This window comes from Anabrus simplex, chromosome 10 (genome assembly GCF_040414725.1).
Source record: "Anabrus simplex isolate iqAnaSimp1 chromosome 10, ASM4041472v1, whole genome shotgun sequence".
Taxonomy (NCBI): domain Eukaryota; kingdom Metazoa; phylum Arthropoda; class Insecta; order Orthoptera; family Tettigoniidae; genus Anabrus; species Anabrus simplex.
Genome location: NC_090274.1, coordinates 5666079 through 5693303, shown reverse-complemented (window position 1 = coordinate 5693303; position 27225 = coordinate 5666079). Strand labels below are relative to the sequence as shown.

The window sequence follows — 27225 nt, the reverse complement described above, 5'->3', positions numbered from 1 at the left end:
GCACAAGATTATGTTTTAAATACAAAATTGTGTTCAGATTTTTATATTTATAGGTGAAGTTACTCTTATACTGTACGCGCGCTGCTCCGCAGCATTTGTTATAAACAGGTCAGGTTGATATGGTGTCATACCAGCACATAATGTAGTTTACAACACTTCTTTCCGTACAATATTCACAGTGCTTCGACCATTTGGGCGTATCTAACATTTTCAAATGATCTCGCTTGAAATATGCTACATACGATCGACTGGTTCGGGTAAAGACAACCCTGCGCTTTATCAATGGTCATACAGAACGCTAGTCGACTTGATACCTCCCCGTCTGTGCATACATTGTTAGTAGCATGTAAGTTATTAGGAATACTCTGCCATCTGTTGAGTATTTAGAAGCTGGGAATAGTATTCTTACATGATCAAAGGAAGTGTACACTCTCTGGCTTCACAGGTAGTAATCAAACATGGCTGCATGCAATCACACGTCTCACAGAATGTATTTCATTTTGAGGATTCACCAGCAGGTAGTTAAAGAAGGACGAATGAAGCAAATCGGTCTAGTAGAATCACCGAATGGACTGGACAAAGCTGTTTTCAGTAAACTTCTTTAATATATAGATACTACCACTGTTCAATAGTCTATGAAGGTAAACTCCATGTCTTGGTTACAAAACTTGCTAACTATGTTTTTCATTTTGCAATAACTAATAATTTTTAAAACTTTTAGGCAAGGTTAAGCTTGAATCAATTATTAATCTGTCCCTGAATCTATACTAAAAATAACACATTCTTAATTACTGTCCTTAACAGGTAAACAGGTTTTGCTCTCCCCTAAAAAAAAAAAAATTCTGGGACACCTAGATATTCCTGAAAAACAAAGAGTACGGGGCCAAATTGGTAAAAGCAAACAGAAGAAGACCTTCAAGAATTAGGATCATCATCAAATCTACAGAACTGAGATACAATCAGAAAAACTCACACAAACACGGCACACATGGTCTGAGTAACACAAACACACCTATACTGGGTGAGAACGAAAGCCAACAAAGATTGATTCCACGTTGTCCTAAGCGATCCATTCGCAAGTAGTGGTAGGTAATAATAATAATAATAATAATAATAATAATAATAATAATAATAATAATAATAATAATAATAATAATACAAAACTACAACCACCAACATGCCTCTGCTCGGAACCTGCTTCTACGTAAACAAGAAGGTAGTAAACAATGTCACAGACTTCACATCAAAATCTGAAAGACTGTCTCTACTAACTATTAAATGCAAGAATAAGAGGTACACTCTCATCAACTGTCACGCCCCGATCAACGAAGACAACAAGAAGAACCCACAGCAAGTTGATGACTTCTGGCATCTTCTGGAAACTGAAATCACCCGGATACCCAAGAGCAATGTAAAAATCCTGCTGGGAGACTTCAACGCACAGACTGGGAAGGAACGAAAGTACAGAGACATCGTAGGGGAATATCCAGCACATAAGAGGTCAAAGAAGAATGGGGAAAGGCTCATTGGACTCTGCAAAGCTTTTCAGTTGAAACTTATGTGAACACAATTCAAGAAACTCCCGAGAAAATCAAAGACATGGTATCTCCGAATCCCGAACTAGGGAAATTCCAATTGGATCACGAAGCGATAACAAGGAAAAACTCAAAGGAGGTGATGAACGTCAAAGTGATTAGGAACGGTGAATTCGATTCAGACAACTATCTCTCCAAAGTTAAAATCCGTTTTCTCCCAATAGGACAAAGGAGAGACCCACCTAAAATAATGAGATACAACACAAACAAAATGAACGTCACTGAAGACATCATTAGAAACTTCAGAGACAAAATCCGGACCAGCAGAAAGGGGAGCTGGCAAGAACTATGCACAGGAATCAACGAAGCCGCAAAGAAAACGCTCGGACAGGCCAGGAGGAAAAGAGGAATATGGTGGAATGAAGAGTGCGAGGAAGCTCTCACGGAGAGGTCCAAGAAATGGAGAAAATGGAAATTTTCCAGAGGAAAGGAACACATGGAAGAATTCAGGCAACAGAGGAAAGAAACATCCAGGATATTTCGAAGGACTAAACAATCATTTGAAAGAGCTCAACTGGAAGAGATCCAGACCGACTTTGTAGAACAACCAAGAAAACTGTGAGATATTAGCCAGATACTTCCACACTCTCTTGAATTGTCGTTCCCCAAACTCTAAACTAAAATTTCCAGGCATACCAGAGAACTCAAAATATGACGAACTACCAACAAAGGAAGAAGTCAAGGAAGCTCTTGAAAACCTCAAAAACAGGGAAAGTCGACAGGACTCAATAACGGCAGAAATGTTGAAATGGGCAGAACCGGAAATCTTAGATGATCTTCACCAAATCATCAAAGAAATCTGGGAGAAGGAGACAATCTCAGAAGAATGGAAAACAGCACTTATCCATCCGCTGCATAAAAAAGGGGACAAGCAGGATGTCAACAACTATAGGGGTGTGACTCTCCTCCCGATCGCCTATAAAATTCTCTCAAAACTGCTTCTTAATAGAATAGAAGTGAATCTGGACCAACAACTAGGGGAATACCAAGCAGGGTTTAGGAAAGGCCACTCCTGTATCGAACAAATATTCAACCTGAAGTCGATACTCCGCCACAGAATGTTGAATGGTAAGAAAATTGTGGTGTCGTTTATAGACTTCAAAAAAGCCTTTGATTCAGTGGACAGAGAGACTTTGGATAAGATCATTAGAGAATTTGGAGTCAAAACCAAACTGGCAAATACTGTATAATCATAGAGACCCTAACAGGCACAACCTGCAAGGTAAAATTCTTCGGTCATCTCTCACAATCATTTGAAATCAAGACAGGTGTGAGGGAAGGGGATGGACTATCCCCACTTCTATTCAACTGTGTCCTAGAAAAGATAGTGAAAATATGTAACTCAGAACTTGAACATCAAGGGATAATCCCGATCTGTCTTAGGGAGAAAATCAGGTGGGATTAAAGTCAACTGCTTGACTTTTGCTGACGACTTTGCTATACTATCAGAAAGTCCAGAGATCGCAACCATCCAGATTAACCTCTTGGAAAGAATCACCAGCCAAACAGGACTGAGGATCTCAGCAGAAAAGACCAAATTCGTGACGAGCATCAAAGATGGACCAAAATTCCTGGAAACAGAGATAGGACGGATAGAAAGGGTCAAGAAGTTCAAGTACTTTGGTGAGACGATACAGGAGAATGGACTAGAAAAAGCTGCAGTGGAAGATCGGATCTCAAAAATGGAGAGAGCATACGGCTTGACAAAAAACATCTACAATAAGAAGTGCTTATCTTGAAATTCCAAATTAAAACATTACAACACCATGGTCAAAACAGAATGCCTGTATGCCAGTGAATGCCTGTCCATGAACCACAATCTGGAGAAGCTAGAGGTCCTGGAAAGTAGAATCCTCAGAAAAATTATGGGAGCTGTCCAAACTGAAAGCAGATGGAAAGTTCGGAGTAACAAAGAAGTTTACCAGAAGGTGGAAAGAATCTCAGAGACCATGAAGAAAAGGAGGCTGGTGTTTCTTGGACATCTATACAGAATGAACGCAAACAGACTTACCAAACAGATATTTGATTACTTCTGGAGAAAAAAGACCACTACAGCATGGATTAAGGAAACGAAGAAGGATATGGAAAGATTAAGCATCTTGGAAGACCAGCTGTTAGAAAGGAATACGTTTAGGAACACACTGAAAAATTTGGAAGGTGTTCAAGCTGCAGGAAGAACTAGGAAAGACCGGAAGAGCCTGGACAGATGAACAACGGAAGCAGGCCAGCGAACGCATGAAGGAGTATTGGACACAGAGAAAACTTCGTACGAAGAGAAAGAAATCAAGTTGTAGTGTTATCCTTAGTGGTCCATTCGCTTGTAAAAAAAACAAAAAAACAAAAACAAAAACAAACCAACTACAAAGCGCCAGGAGAAGATCACACCTTTGCAGAAATCTGGAAATATGCAGATCAGCAAAAGTTGCTCTCCATCAACAACTTGCTATTTGCTTTACATCGCACCGACACAGATAGGTCTTATGGCGATGATGGGACAGGAAAGGCCTAGGAATGGGAAGGAAGCGGCCGTGGCCTTACTTAGGGTACAGCCCCAGCATTTGCCTGGTGTGAAAAGTGGAAAACCATGGAAAAACATCTTCAGGGCTGCTGACAGTGGGGTTCGAATCCGCTATCTCCCCGATGCAAACTCACAGCTGCGCGCCCCTAACCACACAGCCAACTCGCCTGGTCCATCATCAACTACTCTCTATCTGGATTAAAGAAGAACTGCCAGAACACTGGACAACAGCCCTCATTCATCCACTGAAAAAAAAAAAGAGAGAGAGAGAGAAAACTGACCCTAATAACTACAGGGGAATCTTGCTCCTAGACATAACATACAAAATATTTTCAATAATCATCCTTACTAGGATAAGTTTACAACTTGAGAAAGAACTAGGAGTATATCAAGGAGGTTTCAGACTCTGGAGGAGCTGTCCTGATCGGATCATGAGTCTTAAGTTGATAATGTACTATAACAAGAGAAGAAACAGAGATATGGTGATAACATTTGTAGATTTCAAGAAAGCTTATGACTGCATCCATAGAGAATCTTGAAAATTTTAAGACACTTTGGACTACACCCCAAATTAATAAACATGATAAAATTGATTCTCACTAACACCAAATCAAAAGTGAAGTTTAGAGGTGAAACATCAGAGTCATTTGAAATTAAAACTGGACTACGGCAGGGAGATGTGCTCTAGAAATGGTAACGAGGGAATGGTTTACGAAATGTACCCCAAAAATAAAGAATGGCCAAAAAAAATCAAAAACTGCCTTGGTTTCACTGACGATTTAGCATTACTGGCAGTGGACATAAAAGAAGCAAAAACCCAGATATCAGAACTTCAAAACATTGCAAATAAAATTGGCCTCAAAATATCACTTGAAAAAAAAAAAAAAACCCAGAAATTATGCCCCAAGAACCAACACAACTAAAAGAAGTTACCATAAATGGTAATAAAATCAATATAGTAACTCAATTTAAATATCTTGGAGAAGTAACAACACATAACCTAAATGAATACTGTAAATCTCAATCCAAACAAGAACAAATAGATTGGCTAAAGCACAAAAATTAACATGGGATATCTACAAAAAGAAATCTCTATCAATAAATACAAAAATAAAACACTACAACACAGTTATAAAACCGGAAGCTACATATGCAGTGGAAACACTTTTTCACCTGAATAAACAATCAAAGGCTGATAGACTTCAGAAAATTGAAAGGAGGATTGGAAGAACCTGCATGAACAAAAGTACCAGAAAGATGGACAGTGGCGGTTAATACCTAACAAAGTCGTGTACAAAGAGCTAGAACCCATTACAGATACTATGCATAAGAGGAGACTGGGATTCTTTGGGCATATCGTGAGGATGCAGGATTCGAGACTTCTGAAACAACTAGTACAACACAATCTTGTCTCAAAAAATACCACAAAGGATGTAAATGGATCAGAGAAGTAAGAGAGGATCTGAAGGAAATACGCCTTACAAGAGAAGACACCACAAATAAGATAAAACTGAATACAAACCTCCGCTTTACCCTTACATGAAACAAACCAACAACACGCATATTTTCAACCGAGGAACGGGCACGAAGATCCGAGCGTCTGAAGAAGTACTGGGAAGACCGCAAAGCCCGAACAATCCCTTCAAAGAGACCTGAACGATGGATTGACTAAAGTGATCCTATGTTGTCATAAAAGAAGAAGGATAAGAAGAACAAAACCATCAGATTGAGACTACTCATATGAGGACTTTGGACCACTGTAGAGCTTTTCTTATATATGTGTGTCACTGCTGTCCATTGTTTAATTCAGTTCTGGTCAGCTGTCAATAAAGACATTAACAAAAGCTACTAACTTGAATATTGATGGTTGAGTATTGGAGTCGTCGTCGTTCTTCTCCTTTGGATCGTCATCTTTCTCCTCCACGTCGCTACTACTCCCGTTACTATCACAGTCGCCGAGATCGCTAGCTGCTCCATCCTTATCGCTCTCGTCTGTCTCTCGTTTCACCACACACGGGACCTTTGCCTTCCTCTTTGCAGCTCCTACCAAGGTTTTACTAGGACGCCCACCTGGTAGTCATGACAAAAATTAAATATCAAGACTGTATTCACAAGTAGAATTTAATTCACTCACTTATTCTCAAATAGGGATAATCGTGCTAAATAAGTGGGCAGGGGAGACAGGCAGAAATATTCCTCCATAGAGTGAGAATCTTGGTGTGGAGAAAAAATGTCCCCCAAAACAGAAAAAGAGCGATATACCAGAGGTAACATATCCCAATACTGACATCTACTTCAGAAACTTGGGTAATGAGCGGAAGAGAGAGAAAAGCAGGATCTAGGCCAGTAAGTTGAAATTCTTGAGAAGTAGAACAGAAGGAACCATAATGGATAAGATAGGATAAGAGAAGGTCAGAGAATGAGTGCAAGTGGATCCATTGCCAGATAGGACACAGGAATCATGGGTTAAGATGTTATGAACATGTGAAGAGAACGGAGAAGAGGATACACAGGAAGATCCATGAAATGGGAGTCGAAGGCAGGAGAGGAAGAGAAAGACCATGAGAGAAGCAGGTGAAGAAAGAAAGTGACAAAAGAGAGATGGTGGGAAGACAAAAATTGATGGAGAGGCTTATGTTCCAAATAAGTCCGCCCAGTGGCTGGAAGCTGTGGAAGATGATAGGATCAGGGCTGTTTTATCTGGCAGGAAGCGCCTGAATGGCATTCTGGAATCTCTAAGTGGAAACAGAAGTGAAAAAGTTATAGATTCATACATATATTTTTCATGTTAATGAAAGAAAAATATTGAATTCCACGACCGCATTGTACTCGAAATAAACTTTCAACATATTAGGTCATGTTCAGTTCGAAGGCAATTCAAATATAAACAGGAATTTGAATGTACCACTGCTGTTACTAATAATTCTGAAGGCAAGGCAAGGGGTTTGCAAGTGAGAAAGGCAGTGGAGAGCTGGCTGCTTCAGTATGTCATGAGTCAGGAAGAGGTGCACAGGTCTGTTGCACAACGCATCATTATGAAATTTCTCGCAAAAGAGGGCACTAAACCTTCCAAAATTTTGAGACGGCTAGGCACACAGTTTGGGGAAGAAAGACTTTTGCAGACTCAAGTGTATGGGTAGGTTAAAAATTTGTGGCTGGAAGAGAAGTTGTGGAAAATGAACCTCATGAAAGGAGACAGAGGACAAGCATCACTGCAGACAACATTGTTGCCATTCGTGACATTACTGAAGAACGGCGAATAAAAATTTAGCAATTTGTTTAACTGTAGGCGTAATTTAGAGAAGTGTTCAAACCATCATCCGAGATGAACTCCACTTCAGAAAATTGTCTGCCAGGGTGGGTTCTTGTCTCCTCAACCAGGAACAAAATACTTTACGCTGGGAAGTTTGTCAGAGAGTCCTGTGTCGCTATGAGGAGGAAAGAGAGGATTTCTTGTGTCATATTGCGACTTGTGATGAAACTTGGGTGCATCATTACATTCTAGAGTCAAAGTAAGCAAGCAAGCATGGAGTGGTGGCGAAGAGACAAAACAGGTCCGGTCAAGGCCAAAACATGCCCATCTGCTGGAAAGGAGCTTGCAACCGTTTCCTAGGACTCTGCGGGCGTTTTGCTGGTGGATTTTCTTCATGAACAAAGGATAATTAATGCAGCCTATTACAGTCACCTTTTGGATGAAGCAAAAGCTACGTATCGCAACAAGCGACGCTGGCAACTGGTCTGAAATGTCATTTTCCTCCATGACAATTCAAGGCCGCATACTGTCACTTTAACATAGGAAAAACTGGAGGAAATTCACTGGACACCACTGGAATACCCTCCGGACAGTCCAGATTTATCGCCCTGTGACTACCATTTGTTTGGACCACTCAAATAAGAGCTTTTTTTTTTTTTTTTCCTTTTCTATTTGCTTTTACATCGCATCAACATAGATAGATCTTACGGCGACGATGGGACAGGAAGGGCCTAGGAATGGGAAGGAAGCGGCTGTGGCCTTAATTAAGGTACAGCTCCAGCATTTTCCTGGTGTGAAAATGGGAAACCACGGAAACCCATTTTCAGGGCTGCCGACAGTGGGGTTCGAACCCACTATCTCCCGGATGCGAGCTCACACATGCGCGCTCCTAACCGCATGGCCAACTCGCCCGGTCAAATAAGAGCTAAGAGAACAGTGGTTTGATGATGATGCGAGTGTACTGTGGAAGATTTTGGGTGCTGGCTTTGCACACATCCCTCTTCTTTCTATCAGGACGGCATCAAAAATTTCCCAATCCAATGAAGAAAATGCATATCAAAGGCAGGATACTATGTAGAAAAGTGATATCTATGTGTGTATTTTTTTGATTGATGCAATAAATTTTAAAAAATATTACCTGATTTGCATGGGTTGCTTTATGCAACTGAGCTTGGTGGCCCAGGTCATATTTGTTCTGTTGGAAAGGATCTGGCACCACTGCCGTCACAGTGTAGAATACGTGAAAGTCGCCCGTTGCGGGCCAAGTCATACGTCTGCAAGATTAACTTCATGAGCCCAGCACTGTACACAACCAAGGCTGTCACCAACAAGCCCCATTAAAGTACTGGCACATGCACTCATATAACGAGCCGAATCAGTAACTAAGCCCAAAACATTGTCAAACTGAACATCGTACTTGTTCACGATGGCCACAAGTGGCACCGCGGCTTTATCGAGCATCACATTGGCATCTAAAGATACATCCTAGCTGTTCCTCGCTTCTCCAAATTGTCTGTAGTTTTGTCAGAAAGAACAAAAAGTTTTTAAAATCTTGAATGCTCATCTTCAGTTCTTGTTGCTTTTTATTCCCTACAACATGAAGTCTCTGCTACTTTTGATAACCACCCCTTGGGGTTGTTGAAGTTCTCAACACTAATACTGGTACCAGCAATAAAGTTGTGTCAATCATCAATTCATTTTTATCTTCATTAGCCTTCTTTGCCTGTGCGAGCGATTCTCCCACAGATAACTGCCGCATCAATGATCCCTTGCGGTCATCACTAGCAATGTGTTTAATCACCATGTCCTGTGTTTTGAACTCCAGACATTTGTCACAAAATTACACATCAACTTTTTTTTCCTGTTCACATAAAACGCCTCCGAGCTGAATTTGCTTGCCCATGAATATACTGAAACACCAGTCTTAGGCATTGCATCTGGTCAGTTCTTTTCAAGTACTGTATAAACACTCCAATCACTGAGCCTGAGAATGAACAACATGGTCAGAGTACTCAAGAGTGGCATGGCTTACGGATAACATAAAATGTGATATAGATGCTGATTCCCATAGGGGATCTGAAATATTTGTCCCGAATGAGTAAATTTATAATACCAATATAAATGGTCCGTTATTGGACATTATTAATTTACTCATTTGGGACAAATATTTCAGATTCCGTATGGGAATCAACTTCAATATCATTTGATGGCCAAGCAGGCATCAATTTTAGGTAGTGAGACAAAGTCTCTCATAGTGCATTGGCACTGCTAGTGGCTTCAAGTAGCCTACGCAGTGGTCTCCACGGTATGCACTAGCCATGCGTCTTGGTAGGTGTGCTAGGTACCAACTGACGAGCCCAACCTAGCACATGGGGGCGAAACGCTGGCAACCAGGAATAAGTTAACTGGAAAATTTATAATGTCCAATAACGGACAATTTATATTGGTATTAACATAAAGTGTACCGAAAATTGGAACACATCACAACAAATGTTTCAGAATTACAACATTATCCATTGAGAAAGACTCATTTCTGTTGTTGCAGGGATTTAAAACTTTGCTAAATACCAATTCAAACAACAAAATATTATAAAAATTATAGCAAAAAATCTATTTTGATGACATCTTATGTAGAGACATACTGGGAACACTACTACATTGCACAGTGCAAATAATGCGCACCAAAACTTTCTGGCGCTGTGAAGCAGGCTGTGTTCACAAACTACCTTGTGTCTGCAAGTGCGTCGAAGTATGATTAAAAAAAAAAAAAAAAAGATTTTCCAAGTCACATACAAAATGACTTTGCATTATTTTGTGATACAAAAATGTATTTTTAAGATAAAATGATTAGCTTAATATTAAAAGAAAAGTAAAAATTAAAGCAAATGAGCGTTATCGTGTCTTGTGAATTTCATGGAACTCTACTGACCATAGAGGGCAAAACAGAAGAGAAACGTGGACTCGGGCGGAGAAGATTATCCTGGAGTGGAACCCTTGAAAATTATTTGACATTAGGATACATCTATTAAAGAAACTATTTAAAATAGCTTATGTTGGGTCCACCTTGTCAAAAATGACTGAAAATTATTTACTCTATCATGCACATTTCAGGAACAATATGCATTCCCTGAATAGATTTAGACAAGTCAATACAGGATCAAATAAAATACCTATTATAAGTAAGTTTATCAACATTTACGATACAGGAAACACAAATAGGAGAACTAACTCTATGATGGCCACCGATCTTTGGTGAGGAGGCGATACCAGATAAAGTTTACTTTATTCAATTTTCATAAGATCTCTTGAAAAATGAAATTTTAATCCATCACCTTACTTTGATGGATCTGTCTATCCAACACTCAAATAGAAGGTTCTCCCAGACATTACTACCGTGCGCTTACTGAGGTTTCAAAGCTTGTTATAGTAGTTACTGTACGTAGCTGGACCGGTAATGACAAAATGGAATATTTATGAATAACAAATTAAATACATAATGAAGTATGATTAGAGTTTGAACACCGAGCTCGATAGCTGCAGTCGCTTAAGTGCGGTCAGTATCCAGTAATCGGGAGATAGTGGGTTTGAGCCCCACTGCTGGCAGCCCTGAAGATGGTTTTCCATGGTTTCCCATTTTCACACCAGGCAAATGCCGGGGCTGTACCTTAATTAAGGCCACGGCCGCTTCCTTCCAATTCCTAGGCCTTTCCTATCCCATCGTCGCCGTAAGACCTATCTGTATCGGTGCGACGCAAAAAAAAGTTTGAATGGATTTCAACTCAACCAGGGGTTATGATTCTAAACATCAGCAAGTTATACAATCCCTTACTGTACACATTATCACAAGACATTAAAATATGTAATGACAATATAGTGGGAAGGTTGGTATGTGGGATGGAACTCTATCAGTATGGACTACTTGGCCTTCCAGTTACTTGGAGTGAACCAGGCTCACCTAGGTCATCACAACTTATGTTCGTGCCATTGCCCGGCTGATCTGGTTTGATGTAATTCTCCACAGCACCCTATCCTGGGCCAGTTTCTCTATAGCTACATAATTAGCATATCATCCTTCATTTGCTTGTCATACTGTTTAATCCTGTACGCCTCCCTACAAAGCTAAATGAGCAAGTCCTGACCCTCTCCTTTGAGTCAAATATCACTATATTCTTCTCTTCACACCTGCTTGGTTCAATACCTCTCTGTATGTGATCCGATCGAACTATATAACGTTAAGCATTCTTCTACACCACCACATTTTGAAGGCCTCTATTTTCTTTCTGCACCAGTTATTGTGTATATTTCACTCCCATACAGGCCCATGTTCCAGACAAATACTCTCTCAAATGACCGTCTGACATGTATATCTATGTATCTGGTGAGTAGATTTTTAAAAAAATTTCTTTGAATTAACAGAAATTCCAGGTCTCCTTTCAAAATGCTAAAAAATTGTTAAATGAAAAATTTACAAATGCTAAAAATAGGTAAATATTTAAATCAAAATGCAAAACATCTCTACTCTAATACAAAAACAAAGACCTACGTTTCCGACTTGTGGACTGGACCGAAACATTTTCTTCATCACCGCTGGATTTATCTCCACTGTTGCTAAAAATTTCATTATCCTGTATTTCCACCTTCACTGATACACTCGACAGAGAAGCTCGGTCTCCCTGGTGATGCTGCTGTTCCACGCTGCTGTCTAGTTGCATCTCCTTGTCTCCTTCCACCTTCTGTCGGGTGCTACGAAGCCTTCTGCCACTTGTCATCTTCGGCTTGCTGAGCTTCTTAGCACTTGTTTTTGATTTGGATTTTTTCACCTCATCGTTCTCAGGTGAATCCAAGGAGGGGGTCTTGACTGCTACAGGATTATTGGCCTTCTTTTTCTCCATCACCTACAACAAACAAGAAATTACCAGATCCTTAACAATGAAAATGATACTTGCAATCAATCAATCAATCAATCAATCAATCAATCAATCAATCAATCAATCAATCAATCCTGATCTGCATTTAGAGCAGTCACCCAGGTGGCAGATCCCCTATCTGTTGTTTTCCTAGCCTTTTCTTAAATGATTGCAAAGAAATAAGAAATTTATTGCTTGTTGTTTAAAGGGGCCTAACATCGAAGGTCATCGGCCCAGAAATTTATTGAACATCTCCCTTGTTAAGTTATTCCAATCCCTAACTCCCCTTCCTATATACGAATATTTGCCCCAATTTGTCCTCTTGAATTCCAAGTTTATCTTCATATTGTGATCTTTCCTACTTTTAAAGACACCACTCAAACTTATTCGTCTACTAATGTCATTCCATACCATCTCTCCATTGACTGCTCGGAAGTACCAATGTCCAATAATAGACTAACTATATTGGTATTACGTACCACTTAGTCGAGCACCTCGTCTCCTTTCTCCCAAGTCTTCCCAGTCAAAACTTTGCGACATTTTTGCTACTCTTTTGTCAGAAATCACCCAGAACAAATCGAGCTGCTTTTCTTTCATTTTTTTCCAGTTCACGAATCAAGTAATCCTGGTGAGGGTCCCATACACTGGAACCATACGCTAGTACCAGAGACATATATGCCTTCTCCTTTTCATCCTTACTGAAAATCCACAGCCTGTTTCCAGTCATCCGACCGTTCCAGGAATGGAATGAATGAAGCTACCCTCTAGCGGCGAGGATAGGAATTGTGCCGGCTGCCGAAGTCTGTCGCACTCCTCTGGGGCAATGATTAATGAATTATAGATGAAATGAAATGATATTGGAGAATGTTGCTGGAATGAAATATGACAGGGAAAACCGGAGTACCCGGAGAAAAACCTGTCCCGTCTCCGCTTTGTCCAGCACAAATCACACATGGAGCGACCGGGATTTCAACCACGGGACCCAGCAGTGAGAGGCCGCTGCGCTGCCGCCTGAACCACGGAGGTTTTTACAACTCCTAAATACCCTCATAACCATGTGCAGAAATCTGTACCCTTTATTTACAATCCTATTTATGTGATTACCCCAATGAAAATCTTTTCTTATATTAACACCTAAGTACTTACAGTGATCCCCAAAAGAAACTTACACCCCATCAATGCACTAACTAAAATTGACAGGATTACAGGACGTACGCATAAGAGTAAAAAAATTAAAGTTAATTTGACGTAAAACGTAATTCAAATTGACGTTGGGTCTTCTTGGCAAAAAACTGATGGGATACTTCTCATGTAATGCAAAACAAGATTATAACTCAAAAGGTATTACACACATGGGAATGTATATTTACTGTATAAGACTGGAGGCAGAAACGGCAATAACCTTCATTATCGATTGTTCGATGCGCTGGTGAATGGTCAGCTGTTGAAAAACTTATGTCATATCACAGGCTACAGGTCCTTACATGGGGTAGACTTTTCACTGAAAAATTAATTGGAAAGATTGATTGGCATGCACTGTCTGCATAAATTATTTCATTAATTAAGTTCCAGAAGGAAACCATAATTTGTTTTCACTGCTCAGTTTAGTGATATAAGGTCATTTGCTTATATTTTGAGAATTTTAGTTGAAACTGAGGTTTGTATTTAACAAGGTACATCATCGAAACAGACTTTCAGCCTATTAGATCGTGTTACGTACATATAGTACGTGTTGAAGAGATGTTAAGTACAGAACAAAAATGGCCAGCCGGACACTAGTGGGATCCGAACCCACAACCTCCCGATTTCACGTCGGTTGCTCTATGTAGTCACAGATATTTGAATGTTTACTTGCATATTAGGGTTTATTCATTTCAGAGATGACCATAATAGAATTCAAGTACATAAAAGGAGAGCAACCGACGCAAAATCGGGAGGTTGTGGGTTCAGATCCCACTGTCGTCCGGCTGGCCATTTTTGTTCTGTACTTAACATCTCTTCAATACGTACTACATGTACGTAACACGACCTAATAAGTTGAAAGTCTGTTTCGATTACAATGCGGTTGTGAAAATTCAATATTCATATTCAAGGTACATACATGTTATCTGAGTCAATTTTCAAACACAGGATTTCAAAATACTGTAGTAGATGTACAGTATATTTTCTTGAAAGAGATAGGTAGAAGGATTAGAAGACATGATTCTGGGAAAGATTTGCTATATGAACGTACGCCGACAGATTCTGAAAAGCGTACTAATACTTCATTTTTATTATTTTTTAGGAAAACAGAATGGGAACTGCATCTCAAGGCTATGATACTGAATGAATGTACGTCTACAACGTTTTAATTTACCTACTGTAGCTCTTTTAGTTTGCATGATTAAATGTGTCTGCTGTATTTCCGCTTATCACTTTTTGACATGTTAGTAATACTCCAATACTTACTACCTATCCCTAAAATACTTAAGTCAAATTTTACATTTTTTTAAGGTCATATTTAGCAAGTTTTTAGCATAAACTTCTGAACCGTAATAATTACAAACATTTTAATTTTGGACCTTTATGAAGCTAAAGTCATCTTGAAATTTGTATTAAGTAAGTGACCGTGTGTAAAACTCTCCTTTTATGTACTTGGAACCGTGGGAGCTAGATAGTATTTGTAATTATTACGGTTCAGAAGTTTATGCTAAAAACTTGCTAAATATGACCTAAAAAAAATGTAAAATTTGACTTAAGTATTTTAGGGATAGGTAGTAAGTATTGTAGTATTACTAACATGTCAAAAAGTGATAAACGGAAATACAGCAGACACATTTAATCATGCAAACTAAAAGAGCTACAGTAGGTAAATTAAAACGTTGTAGACGTACATTCATTCAGTATCATAGCCTTGAGATGCAGTTCCCATTCTGTTTTCCTAAAAAATAATAAAAATGAAGTATTAGTATGCTTAGTTGGAATCGTGAAAATTGGCTCACGCAAGCGTGCTAGTTGTTTCTGTCCTCATGACTGTGAATCTGCCTTGAGAAGAGACTGTGTCTGTCATCACGAGGATCAGACGCCGTCCCAAATTTAAGATGAAGTGGCAGCCTACCTCGGTCCGTGCAACAGGGATAGGATGAAGCTTAAAAACATCCTGTGCTACCCTTTTGTGACTGCTCAACTTAATCTTCTGAAGGAGAAACTTGCAAGGATACAAAAAATGGGTAGCTTGTATTACCTACAGGAAAGCTGTATGTATTTCGGGTTACACTGCACGCAAGTAAACAATCGACTTAACGAGGGAAATTTCTGCAACTATTTTTGGTTGATTTTGGAATCTGTGTGATCAGAGTTCGTTCTTGCTAAATGGAAGTAGGCAGCACCATGAAGCAAACAATGGGAGCCACTGTACCATAGCTGATATTTTAAACTATTATGAATGATTTATTCTGTTCAATCTCCTAATAATTTCAAATTAAGTTACATGTAATATTTTTACTTAAAATGGGTTGCCCTTTTAACTTAGAAAATATGTGGATGCTCCGCAGTAATATTGTGGTATGGGCTTATTGTTTGTTATTTTGTTTTAGTCACTTCTTACCATCCTAAATAGTACTGAAGATAGTCAGCTATTGTGGTGTACGATAAATTAAGGAATATTTTATGGTGGTGAAGTAATAGCCATAAAGATGAAATCCATTAATCAGATTTTTATTACATTTTATTTATTTATTTACCTTACTGATGAAACATTTGTCTCTCTCTCTAATTATCATCTGCCACTTGCAAATAAAAATGTATTGAAATGACTAACGTGTCTTTCATTTCAACCTAAGCCAGACTTTGACTGGGGTGATGTCAAGAGCACTCAGCAGGACAGTCCCTCCTGTCCCCACCCGTACTTTTTCTTCTGATTAAATATACGAGGGGATGGTTATTTAGTCGCATTTCCCTTTAAAAATCACCACAACCCTATTCGTAGGGGCAGTTTCCATCAAGAGAGCTATTTCCTAACATCTGCACTCAGAGTATACTGTATGCCTAACTCTGAAATTACATCAAAACCTATCACCATGAAATATGGAATAAAAGCACATAAAACCATTAGTTGTTCCAATGTTCTATTACTGTGATGCTGCAATAACAGATTAGGAAGACACAATGGACAATGAATTAATGCATCAGATTTATTTTTCCTATACTATGACAAGTCTCATTCTATTACAAGCAACTTTCTCCCCTAAATTGGAAAAACACAGAGAACTATGATGCTTATCTTTGTTCCAAGTATATACATTTAAAAATCACCACTGGGTAGCCATGGCTATGTAAAAACCGTGTAGGTGCCCAAAATGTATGAGAAATATTTCCTTTTCTCAATAAACTCATCAACATTGTTGTAGTACTGCCAACTTCAACAGCTTCATATGAAAGAGCGATTAGTACAATGAATCTACTAAAAAATAAGTCGAGGTCTTCACTGCAGACAGACAGCATGTATCTATCACCTATTGCCGCGGCCACCAAATTAGGCGGGTGAGGAAAACTGCGCTGTCGTCAGATATGGGAACGGCGAAGCGACAGACGGTCGAGAGTCGCTTATCTCCGAGCACGGATTGGCAACGCTGATCGTGCAGTGCTGTCTAGTTGAAGCCCATCCGCTCCAGACCACCTTAACCCGAGTCGTTCCCTGTCGTGCAGCTGCTGAGCTCGCACCGTAAGTGCTGTTAAAGATGGATAGTGAATGTGTTCAGCCTGGTGTTTCTTCGGGTCTATCATCTGAAGAGGACGAAGTAAGTGCGAGAAACGAATAAGAAACTCCTCTGAAGCGGCGTCGGTTGGAAGGGCTTAAGAAGAAGGATTTACCCAGCCAGACAAAATCCGTAATAGTGAATGTATTGCAATATGTGCAGAAGTTGGCCGAATAAAATATTTTGCAGACTGTGAACTTCAAGAAAAGCCATGAATTGACTGCAACAGTGAGTAATGTTAGCCTTTGTGCAGTCCAGAGATGTGTTAATGAAGAGAAATATTCACCCAACCAAAAAATACTTTCATCTCCAAGGAGAAACGTGACGAATTAGCTCTCTCTCTTGGGGCCATGAGGTAGTAAGGTTGCCACCCTACCACTGCCAATACAATTGAATTGATTTGGGCTCAAGTCAAGAGAGAAGTGGCAGAGAGGAACAAGACATTCAAAATAAAGGACGTAGAAAATCTCACGTCAGAAGCCATCGACCGTGTGACTGCTGCAGACTGGAAAAAGTGCTCCAATCGCCCGGAAAATCTTCAAGCAGACGATTGGGCCAAGGAAATAGTAAGGGACGAAAGAATGGAGCCATTCATCATCAATGTAAATGACGACTCGATAGATAGTGAGATGAGTGATGACAATGACTAAGAAATCTTAAGACTGCCTTTTAGCTAGAAACCGATTCTTAATTCATTGTAAAATAATGTAAACCTATTTTTAAAGTAGTTATTTTTTCTATATTACTCAGTCCAATTTACAGTATTCAAATATTTAAAGTTATAATGTAATAAAACTGATACAGATTAATATGTAATCCAAAAGTATTTACGGTGTCCTGCAGTCTGTGCTGGCACGTGTCCCGATCTGCCTCAGCTAAGCGACGTTTACATGATCGGTTTCCGAGCCATTTTCCAGGAAAACTACAAGACTCACGGAAATATGTTTCAGATAAGAAATATAAGTCAGGCAGCTTTTTATATCTTTCCCGCAGACAAAATTTTATTGGCTGAAGAAATAAAAACTTGGCCGCTCATTGAAATTTTCAATACATGATTCTACGGATTTAAATTTACTCGTTCAGGATTTTATTTTTAATAATTATTTAAACTGGTTTATATGAAAAATAGTTGTACCACTGAAATCAGCAGTCTTTTAGGGAGCTTGTAGTAAAATTTGTTTTGAAATATTGTATGAAGTAACATCAGGAGCTTGAGAGAGAACAATCTGCCTCGCGCTCTGAAAGTATGTGTTCAGGTAGACATTTCTTCGCCAGTTGCTGCATAACCTTGGCAGCAGCATAATTTCTGTGACCCACCTAATTTGGTGGCCGCGACAATAATGATGATCAAAGTCCAGAAGATTTTGAACCGTGAAAATCAGCAAAGGACTGGCGTAACAAAGGGGTATAGAAATGTTAGGAGGAGTGATAAGAAGGAAGCAGAGGCGATGGCTGAATTTGATTATAGAGGTATGTACATGAATTTTATTTTTTATTCTTGGTTCCTAAGAAATTTTTCGTGTTTTGTCCAGCCCTCAGACAGTGCACCCACTGTTCCAAAAGTTTTCTGAACATCGTGCGGAGATATGACAACTGAAATTAAATCCTGCGCACTAGCGTCTTCACAAATATAAACATCTTTGAATATCAATAATAACCTACCTTTGCTTCGACAGTGTGTCTGTATGACCAACATCCATTCTCCTGGTATATTATCTACAGTAGATCTGCAAAATGTAACTCTGGATTTCCTTCCTGTTATATCTAAGTAACTTAGTCCATACCAAAGCTCTAGTCCTGACAGTCCTTCTGCAAGCTAAGACCAACTTTTGTGGTCCATAATCCACTGAAAATGCAGAAATGATGCTTATCTAAGGGCCCTTTCACACGAGGCGACTAGTGGTGGCGATCGGTAGCGGCAACTTACAGCAGAGTATTATTTTAAATGAGAGCTTTCACACGGTGCCACAGTTGCTGCTACTTCTCACTGTCCACTTCAGTTTGATCCAGTTCGTGTAATTTAGGAAGTCGTGAATAAGGAGCTTACTGCGTTCATTGACAGATATGAGTGCAAACGTGGAAAGAAGTAGCCTTACTAGATTAATAGATGAATAAGTGAACACGGAAGACCTGATATATGGAGTTGAAAAATATCCCACGATTTGGAACGCTTCAGTCGATGAGTATGGAAAAGTGAACGAAGAAACACATGGCATAGCATTATATTGAGGTTCTTCCCCGAGTTTGATGACAAAAGACCAGCAGAGAGAAACGAGATATGTAAGCGTTTTCCTTATATTTTACGTACCTTTTGTTAATTTGTTACAAGAAAACTCAATTCAGCAAAACAAATCTGTAAATTACTGAGTATATTCATAAAAGAGTTTTTCATTCATTATTTGCTTGTTATTTTTACTTTAGTGAAAAGTTTTAATCATGCAGGAGATTTATATGGTAAACAAGACAGCAATAGAATGAAAGATAAACAATCATCACTACTTAACTAATGTTGTTAAAAAGAGCCCATTGGCAAATTAAAAATAATTACGAAACGCATGTAAAGTACAATTATATTTTTGGTGTCCATCTATGATTGTATAGTACTGTAGACACAATACTTTGTTCTTAAATACGATCTATTTGCCATGAAACTGCACCTTCCTCACTGACAAAGTAGTTGGCAAACTTGTCTCGTAAATTTCTGGCAAGCCTTGATTTAGGTCCTGAAGCAGGGTACTTTTCAAACAATTCATCTACTATCAAAGTAACTTTGATTTGAACATCATCCCTCTCTTGTACAAAATTGTGCAAAACACAACACACTTTCACTATGTCCTCCGCTAGTGTGGTGTCAACATTCAGTGGTCAGTGGAAAATACGCAATTTGTTTGCAAGTATTCCAAAGGTACATTCAATGTACCTGCGCGTCGTTGAAAGTCTGTAATTAAAAGGCGCGTTTCTTTACACTCAGAAAAGTGCCCACATATGGTCGCAGTGTATGACAGGAAAGACCAAATCCCTCATCAGCTGCAAATACAAAGGGCATTGACTCATCAAATCCTGTGTACGACCTCTGTGATGGAGGATGCACCTACATTGCTCTTGCCGTGCATTTATTCCTCTTTTTCTTTTGGATTAGCAAAGAAAGCAGAAACACTTCCTGACTCGTAGATACCATTTTAGAAATGGGGAGTTTTTTTTTTGTTTTTGTTTTTTTTTTGCTAGGGGCTTTACGTCGCTCCGACACAGATAGGTCTTATGGCGACGATGGGATAGGGAAGGCCTAGGAGTTGGAAGGAAGCGGCCGTGGCCTTAATTAAGGTACAGCCCCAGCATTTGCCTGGTGTGAAAATGGGAAACCACGGAAAACCATCTTCAGGGCTGCCGATAGTGGGATTCGAACCTACTATCTCCCGGATGCAAGTTCACAGCCGCGCGCCTCAACGCGCACGGCCAACTCGCCCGGTAATGGGGATTTAAAGTTAAGAACTTCATTTTGGTCCGTATTGAATCTAGAATTGAATTTATAGCGGTAATGGGGAGTTTAAGACCTGTTTTCCGTACAGGCAATTGGCTGCCGCCACTAGTTGCCTCGTATGAAAGCGGCCAAACAGGCTAGGCACTTCACCCCTATATAACTATTCCAGTTAAGCTACCGCATCATTACTTTGTGGCAAGAACTGGATGAGGGGAAATGATGATGATGATGATGATGATGATGATGAAGTAAGCCCAAATGATTACCCAATTATCCTGGCAGTTCCAAAACAATGCCATTTGAAAACAGAAGAGTAAAGATGAAGAGCTGAATTTGGTGAGATTAATATAAGGAGGTTGCTTTTAATCTCTGGTAATGACCTTCAGATGTCACTGTAGCACTGGCATGCGCAAGCCACTCTAAACCAGTTTAGCTGTTGTCTGTGTAGTATTAACAAGAGTGCAGCTGCAACGATGCCAAAGAAAACTGAACTCTACACACTATTATGACCCTTTACAATGCAAACTACAGCTATTCTGCTATTTTGAAGTGTGCACGAAACAGAATTTTACAGTGTCAAAGAAAGGGATCAGCTCAGTGTTGAATAAGACAGGGAAGACTGTAGAGCATTAATTCCAAAAGGCAAGAAACAAGTGAACCCGCAATCTGTGACAAACTGTACTCTAGACATCGTGAGGAAGGTCAAGGTCCTCTGGCACAATAGAAATTTGTGGTCACATTAGGTGAAACATATGTCCATCTAAGCAGCTGAAACAAACACCATGCAACTGACTACTGGGGAAAAGCTGAAAACGGACATGAAAAATAGTACGCAGAATGCAAAGAAACTTTTTCGAGGGGATTTATAGCTATTGCTGGATATTGCTATGATGGGAAGTTGACTATTCGCTGCGTTGCTTAAAAGTCAAAGTGAACTCGCTATACTATCAAACTGAAGTCCCGACTCCAATTTACCATATTGAGATCCCGGCTCTGTATGGTACAGACAGAAACTGGTATACATCAAGATAAGGCGTCAAGTCATTGTCGTCAGCTGTAACTCGATCCGAGTATATATAACTTCTTCCTGCAAACACTGACCAGTTCAACTCAGTTTATGGATGTGTTTACAATGACTAAACAGACCAATCCTGGCGTAAAACATACGCCCACACAAATCACACTGAATGGGTGGAGGAGGGCGGGGTTGTCGCTTGGCCTCTTGATGTCTGCAGCGTTTTCCTTCCATCCCATTCAACACTCGTATTCTTAGAAAGAATGGAACAAGACACATGTTGTAACCTTCAGTGAAATCACTTGATGCTTCTCCCATGAACTTTTGTGCGTTTGGACTTCCAAGAAGGGCATCGGGTAACAGGTGTGGGGAGGCGTACGAAAAGCCTGTGAGGACGAGTGGGAACAGAAGTGAGGTGTAGAGCTATGCTCGTGTGAAGGGACGTCAGATAATGTAGAGCATGATCGAGGGTCAAGACACAGCTTTTTTGAAGACCTTAGTGCAATTTATCACAAATAACCTTGGTATTCCCAGGAAACAAACATCCATACATAAATCTTCTTTACAGACTGAGTATGCCTTTAAGTGTTCAGTCTACAACCCTCAGTGAATTAACTACACAACCCTAATTATCCATTTACAACTAGATCTGGTAGATGTGGAATATCACCCAAACAATTTATCATGAAACAACTTAGGATGTGGAACCTTATAAATCCTACCTTTTATAACATGTAGGAGAGGGAGAAGTGTTCATTACCACTGCCAGGGACCCACCACACAGCCCTTCACTTTTGTTAGGCATATGAACAAACACTGCTATATGGCATCTTTCCCATAATTCAGAACATATACAACAATGCATGTCATTTCCGACCAAACCACAACAAAAACTTGTAAACAAGTGCTGATACGGGTTGTGCTCCAGGATATACTTGAGGCCTGTACACTGCTTCACAGTCTAGGCCTAATCTTTCTTTGCCGTGGAAATGAGTTCTGTCCAGACCAAAGGACTTGTCACTTGCCAGGGATTAATGCACCAATCAGCTGCACCAAGCTAGACTTCTAACCTGTGTGTCAGTACACGGGATTTATGTGAACAGAGCTTCATTGTCCGTGCCTAGTGGGGCGTACTCATGTGCGCTACTTGTACGAATCATGTTCAACGTCTGCCCTAGTTCCGTGACCTTGTTTTGTTCCACATACCTCTGAGAATTAAATCATTTAAAACTTGCTTCAACCATTGTTTTCTTTGTCTCCCTGCATTTATCTTACCATCAATGGCCAAGTCCATTACTTACCAAGGTAACTTACTTTCTTCCACTCGTCTCACACAAACTCACCACCGAAGCCAGTATATATGCACAGATTCATCCATCAAGTTCATTCTCAACTTGTCCGGCTCCATAGTTAAATGGGTAGCGTGCTGGCCTTTGGTCACAGGGGTCCGAGTTTGATTCCCGGCAGAGTCGGGAATTTTAACCATCACTGGTTTATTTCGCTGGCACAGGGACTGGGTGTATGTCATCTTCATCATCATCATTTCATCCTCATCATGATGCGCAGATCGCCTATGGGTGTGAAATCGAAAGACCTGCACCTGGCGAGCCAAACATGTCCTCGGACACTCCCGGCATTAAAAACCATACGCCATTTCATTTCATTCTCAACTTGGCCTTTAGGCGTATGTCCTCATTCCGAGTAACTTACCCCTCTAACATTGCTCTCATCCATTAGTACCGTACTAGTAATCATTTTCAGTACCTTCATGTCTTATTCCCAACTTACGAATAAGATACCCTGAGTTCACCCAGCTTTCACTCCCACACAACTAAGTTGGTCAAAAAACAGACTGATGTGAAGGTAATTTCACTTGAGAACTCACTATTTTCTGACCGAATACTGTTGTAAGACCCACTGGAAAACAAAAAGAATACAACCTAATTTCATCATCAATATTTTCAGAACTGTATGAGGCTGTGAAAATACGAACAAATCTGGCAGTTCATATACTTCCTGTCATATACCATTTTTGGTCAAGGAGAGATGTCTCTAAAACTCACCCCACTGTTTGTCTTCTCTCCAATGACATCTTGTAGAAACTCTTCACGAAGCAAGTCAACCTTCTCCGGATTATCGTCTCCGTCCCCAAGTATGGCACCAAACATAGCCTGCACTCGTAAACATTGTTCAGCATAGTGATCAAATGATACTAAACGATGTGAACAAGATTGACACACGAATTTAGGCATGCCATCTTGACTGTCAACCTGTAAAGAAAAATATTTTTAAAACATAACAAAATGACTACCTGTCAGTGTCAAACGGTAAATTATAGCTTACTCCATAATGAAGCGGCAAGTTTACAGTAATAACTACCTTTACGTCCCATCAACTATTCTCAGCTTTAAGACGCGTGATTTTATGGACTAGGTAGCAATAACTTACCGAAATTGAAAGATATTTAACAATTTTATCTACCAGCTGATTCTCTTCACTAAATAAATTAATGTCAGGAACATTATAATCTGCACAGAGACGACACCAGTCCCTCCATCCTATACTCATATTAATCTTCAAAGCTGTTAGCACTCATTCTCCTTTAAATATTTAATCTTGAGCCAAATTATGGAGTTGGTAATTCCCATCACAAAACTGACAAGAGGTTTCGAATGGAATACATTTATTACACCAGAACTATTCATCTACTGTATTTCTAATGTCGTAAACATTGTTTCTTTACATTTTTTCATCATTTTGCATCTAATAATTTTTTGTACACATAATGTTTGAAATGTCTCACTGCACGCATCGTCCTTCAAGCAAACTATCAACCCCAATCCCAATCAGCAATCTCTGTATCAGACCTATATATCTTCTTTGATTCAGACGATTTCTCTTTGACACAGACAGCGAACCTCAAAATCTTAGTTCATAATAATGCTGTCAGGGTGCACAGCGCTACCGAACTGAACTCGAGTAAGCAAGTATCGAAAATAATCCCACACCACCTGTTTTAGGTCCTCCTTCACGCGATATAAAATTTTAGAAGCGCGTCCGTGATTTCCCAAGAGAGCTATAAGAAAAACGTTAACCTCTCATATAAAAATTACATACTGGATTTGCAGCATAAGGCACTGCATTACACAGAACACCAGTACCGACTAAGTGGTTAGCTTGCCGGCCTTTGGCCAGAGGAGTCCCGGGTTCGATTCCCGGCAAGGTCGGGAATTTTAACCATAGTTGGTTAATTTTCCTGACACGGCGACTGGGTGTACGTGCCGTCTTTTCACCCTCATCACGACGCGCAGGTCGCCTATGGGTGTCAAATCAAAAGACCTGCACCAGGCCTCTCCGTGGCAACAAGAGCAACGCTGTCTCTATGACTTGCTCTCGGATCTTTATGGAGTTTCAGTTCAATGTGTTCAGTTTTGGTACAAAAGGAATGCGCATTAATATAAACAACCTCCTTAAATAAAAAAAAAATAATAAAATAAAAAATTGTTTGGTACCAGTATAATTTGTCTCGTGGCAAATTTGGGAAGTGTTCTGAATGAATGAATAAATCATCATCATCATCCTAAACAATCTCCAGTTTCCCGGGTGTGGTATATGAGCCTCCTCCATCTCATCCTGTCCTTGTACCATTCTTCCTCCACCAACTTGTCCCAATCATGACCTCTCAGCAGTACATCGCTCTTAACTAAATCTATCCATTTCCTTCGTGGCCTTCCCACGGGTCGTCTTCCTTCTACCTTTCTGTCAAATTCCTTCCTTGCAGTTCTGTTTACTGGCATCCTCTTCATGTGACCAAACCACTTCAGTCTTGATATCTGAATCTTATTGAGGAGAGAATCATCTATTCCTTATTCTTCTCTAATTTTCTCATTCCTAATCTTGTCTTTCCTGGTTTTCTGGATCACAGTGCGTAGGAATTTCATTTCAGCTGCCTGAAGTTTGGAATTATCTCTATTGGTCAGTGTTGTGGTTTCGAGACTGTATGTAAGAATTGGTGTATAATAGGACTTGTACAATGTCATTTTTGTTTTCATGGGCATTTGCTCATCCCACAGCAGGCGTCTTACCTGGTGGTAAAATTGTATTGCCTTATTGATTCGATTGTTCACCTCATGTTTTGCTAGGTTGTCATTTGATATAACGCTACCCAAGTATTTGAAAATTGGAACGCTGTCCAGTTGAGCTTCATTTAACATGACTATTGGTTCTGGTCCTTCCCCATACACTTTCATCACCACCGTCTTGGTCTTGCTGATGTTTAAACCATATTTCGTAAACTCCCCATGCCAGCTTTGTATTCTCTCTCCCAATTCATCTTCTGAGTCACTCCAGATCGCAACATCATCTGCAAATGTGAAGGCTTTGATATCTCCATGTTCTTTCCTTTTAACAGATTTCATTACTACATCCATTACAATAATAAATAGAAGTGGTGACAATGAGCTGCCCTGCTGCACTCCTCTCTTTGTTTCAAACCAGTCCGACAAACCACATCCTACTTGAATACAGCTTCTGTTCCCACTATACAACATTTTCACTTTGTCTATGAGGCTGTCTCGCACTTGAAGTTCTTTCATGCATTGCCAAATTCTTTCCCTTGGTACACTATCGTATGCTTTCTCAATCTCCAAAAATATTAGAAATAAAGGCTTGTTCTTCTCCCAGTATTTTTCCATTAGCATCCTGATTGCAAATATAAGGTCTGTAGTTTACCTTCCTGGTCTGAAACCATACTGCTCTTCTTCCAAAATTGGTTCAACAATATCTCTGATTCTGGTCTCTATTATTTTTTCCAATATTTTCAGGACATGAGACAGTAGTGTGATACCACGGTAATTAGTACATTTTCGTCGGCTTCCTTTCTTGAACAGAGGTACAATGATGCCCATCTTCCAGTCCTCAGGAATAGTATTTTCCTCCCATATCTTGTTGAGCAGTCTGTAGAGCCAATGGATTCCTGGAATTCCCGCTGCTTTTTCTGAATGAATAAATATAAAAATAAAATAATTTTGTGTGCACCCTTCAAATTTGAGCCTTCATTGCGCTTTTAAGTGAATATGTCTGTAACGTCGGTCAAGTGCAATGATGCCGTCGTTAGACTGAGTGTTAAAGGCCTGGTTTGAATTTCAAACCTCTCCAACACTGTTCACATGAAGTAAGGCCATATAACGCTGTTGATAGCGACCTGTCCATGTCTGTTGAATGGAGATGTTAAGTCTTCAATAGACACCCTTGGTACTGTATGAAATGAGTAGACTATATACAGACACGGGGTTTCAGCATCTTCCAACATCATTACCATCATCATCATCATCATCATCATCATAGTTGTAAAAACATTAGAACAACAGGATGCGTTTCGGCCGTATTAGGCTATCTTCAGCTGTCCAGAAATAAGTTAAAATTATTAAATGTTACAAAACATGAATAAAATTTACATTCATATACCGGTAACATCATCAACATAATCAAACATCATCAAATGAAAGAGCCGCTTGATGTAGTGTGATGAAGTCAAAATAAGTCTGACAATGAACAGTTCTACGTAACAAATAACGATGATGTAATTAAAAGTTTCTTATGTTCCTTACAATTTGTTTCGCGTAAAAATATTAATAGTCGATTCATTAAAATTGTTGTTCCACTTCATATAAAAATTTCTAAAATGTTACGAATTTACAAATGCAAATTAAATTAATTTAATG

At 39.6% G+C, this 27225-nt stretch overlaps 1 protein-coding gene across 2 annotated transcripts in view; it reads right to left on the bottom strand.

Moving 5' to 3' along the window:
• LOC136882013 (zinc finger protein 37) overlaps window positions 1–24361 on the bottom strand; it is a 74841-nt gene extending 50480 nt beyond the window's left edge. The window contains exons 1-4 of one of the 2 annotated variants that reach the window (XM_067154505.2): window positions 24246–24361; window positions 23566–23772; window positions 11910–12261; window positions 5967–6183 (exon numbers count right to left, since the gene is read on the bottom strand). In XM_067154505.2, coding sequence (XP_067010606.2) covers window positions 5967–6183; window positions 11910–12261; window positions 23566–23754 — 758 coding nt within the window. In that variant the 5' untranslated portion in view covers window positions 23755–23772; window positions 24246–24361. Of the gene's footprint in view, window positions 1–5966; window positions 6184–11909; window positions 12262–23565; window positions 23773–23950; window positions 24204–24245 lie in introns of those variants that run through there. The other variant, XM_067154503.2, reaches the window with a different exon arrangement.
• Window positions 24362–27225: the final 2864 nt, after the last annotated feature.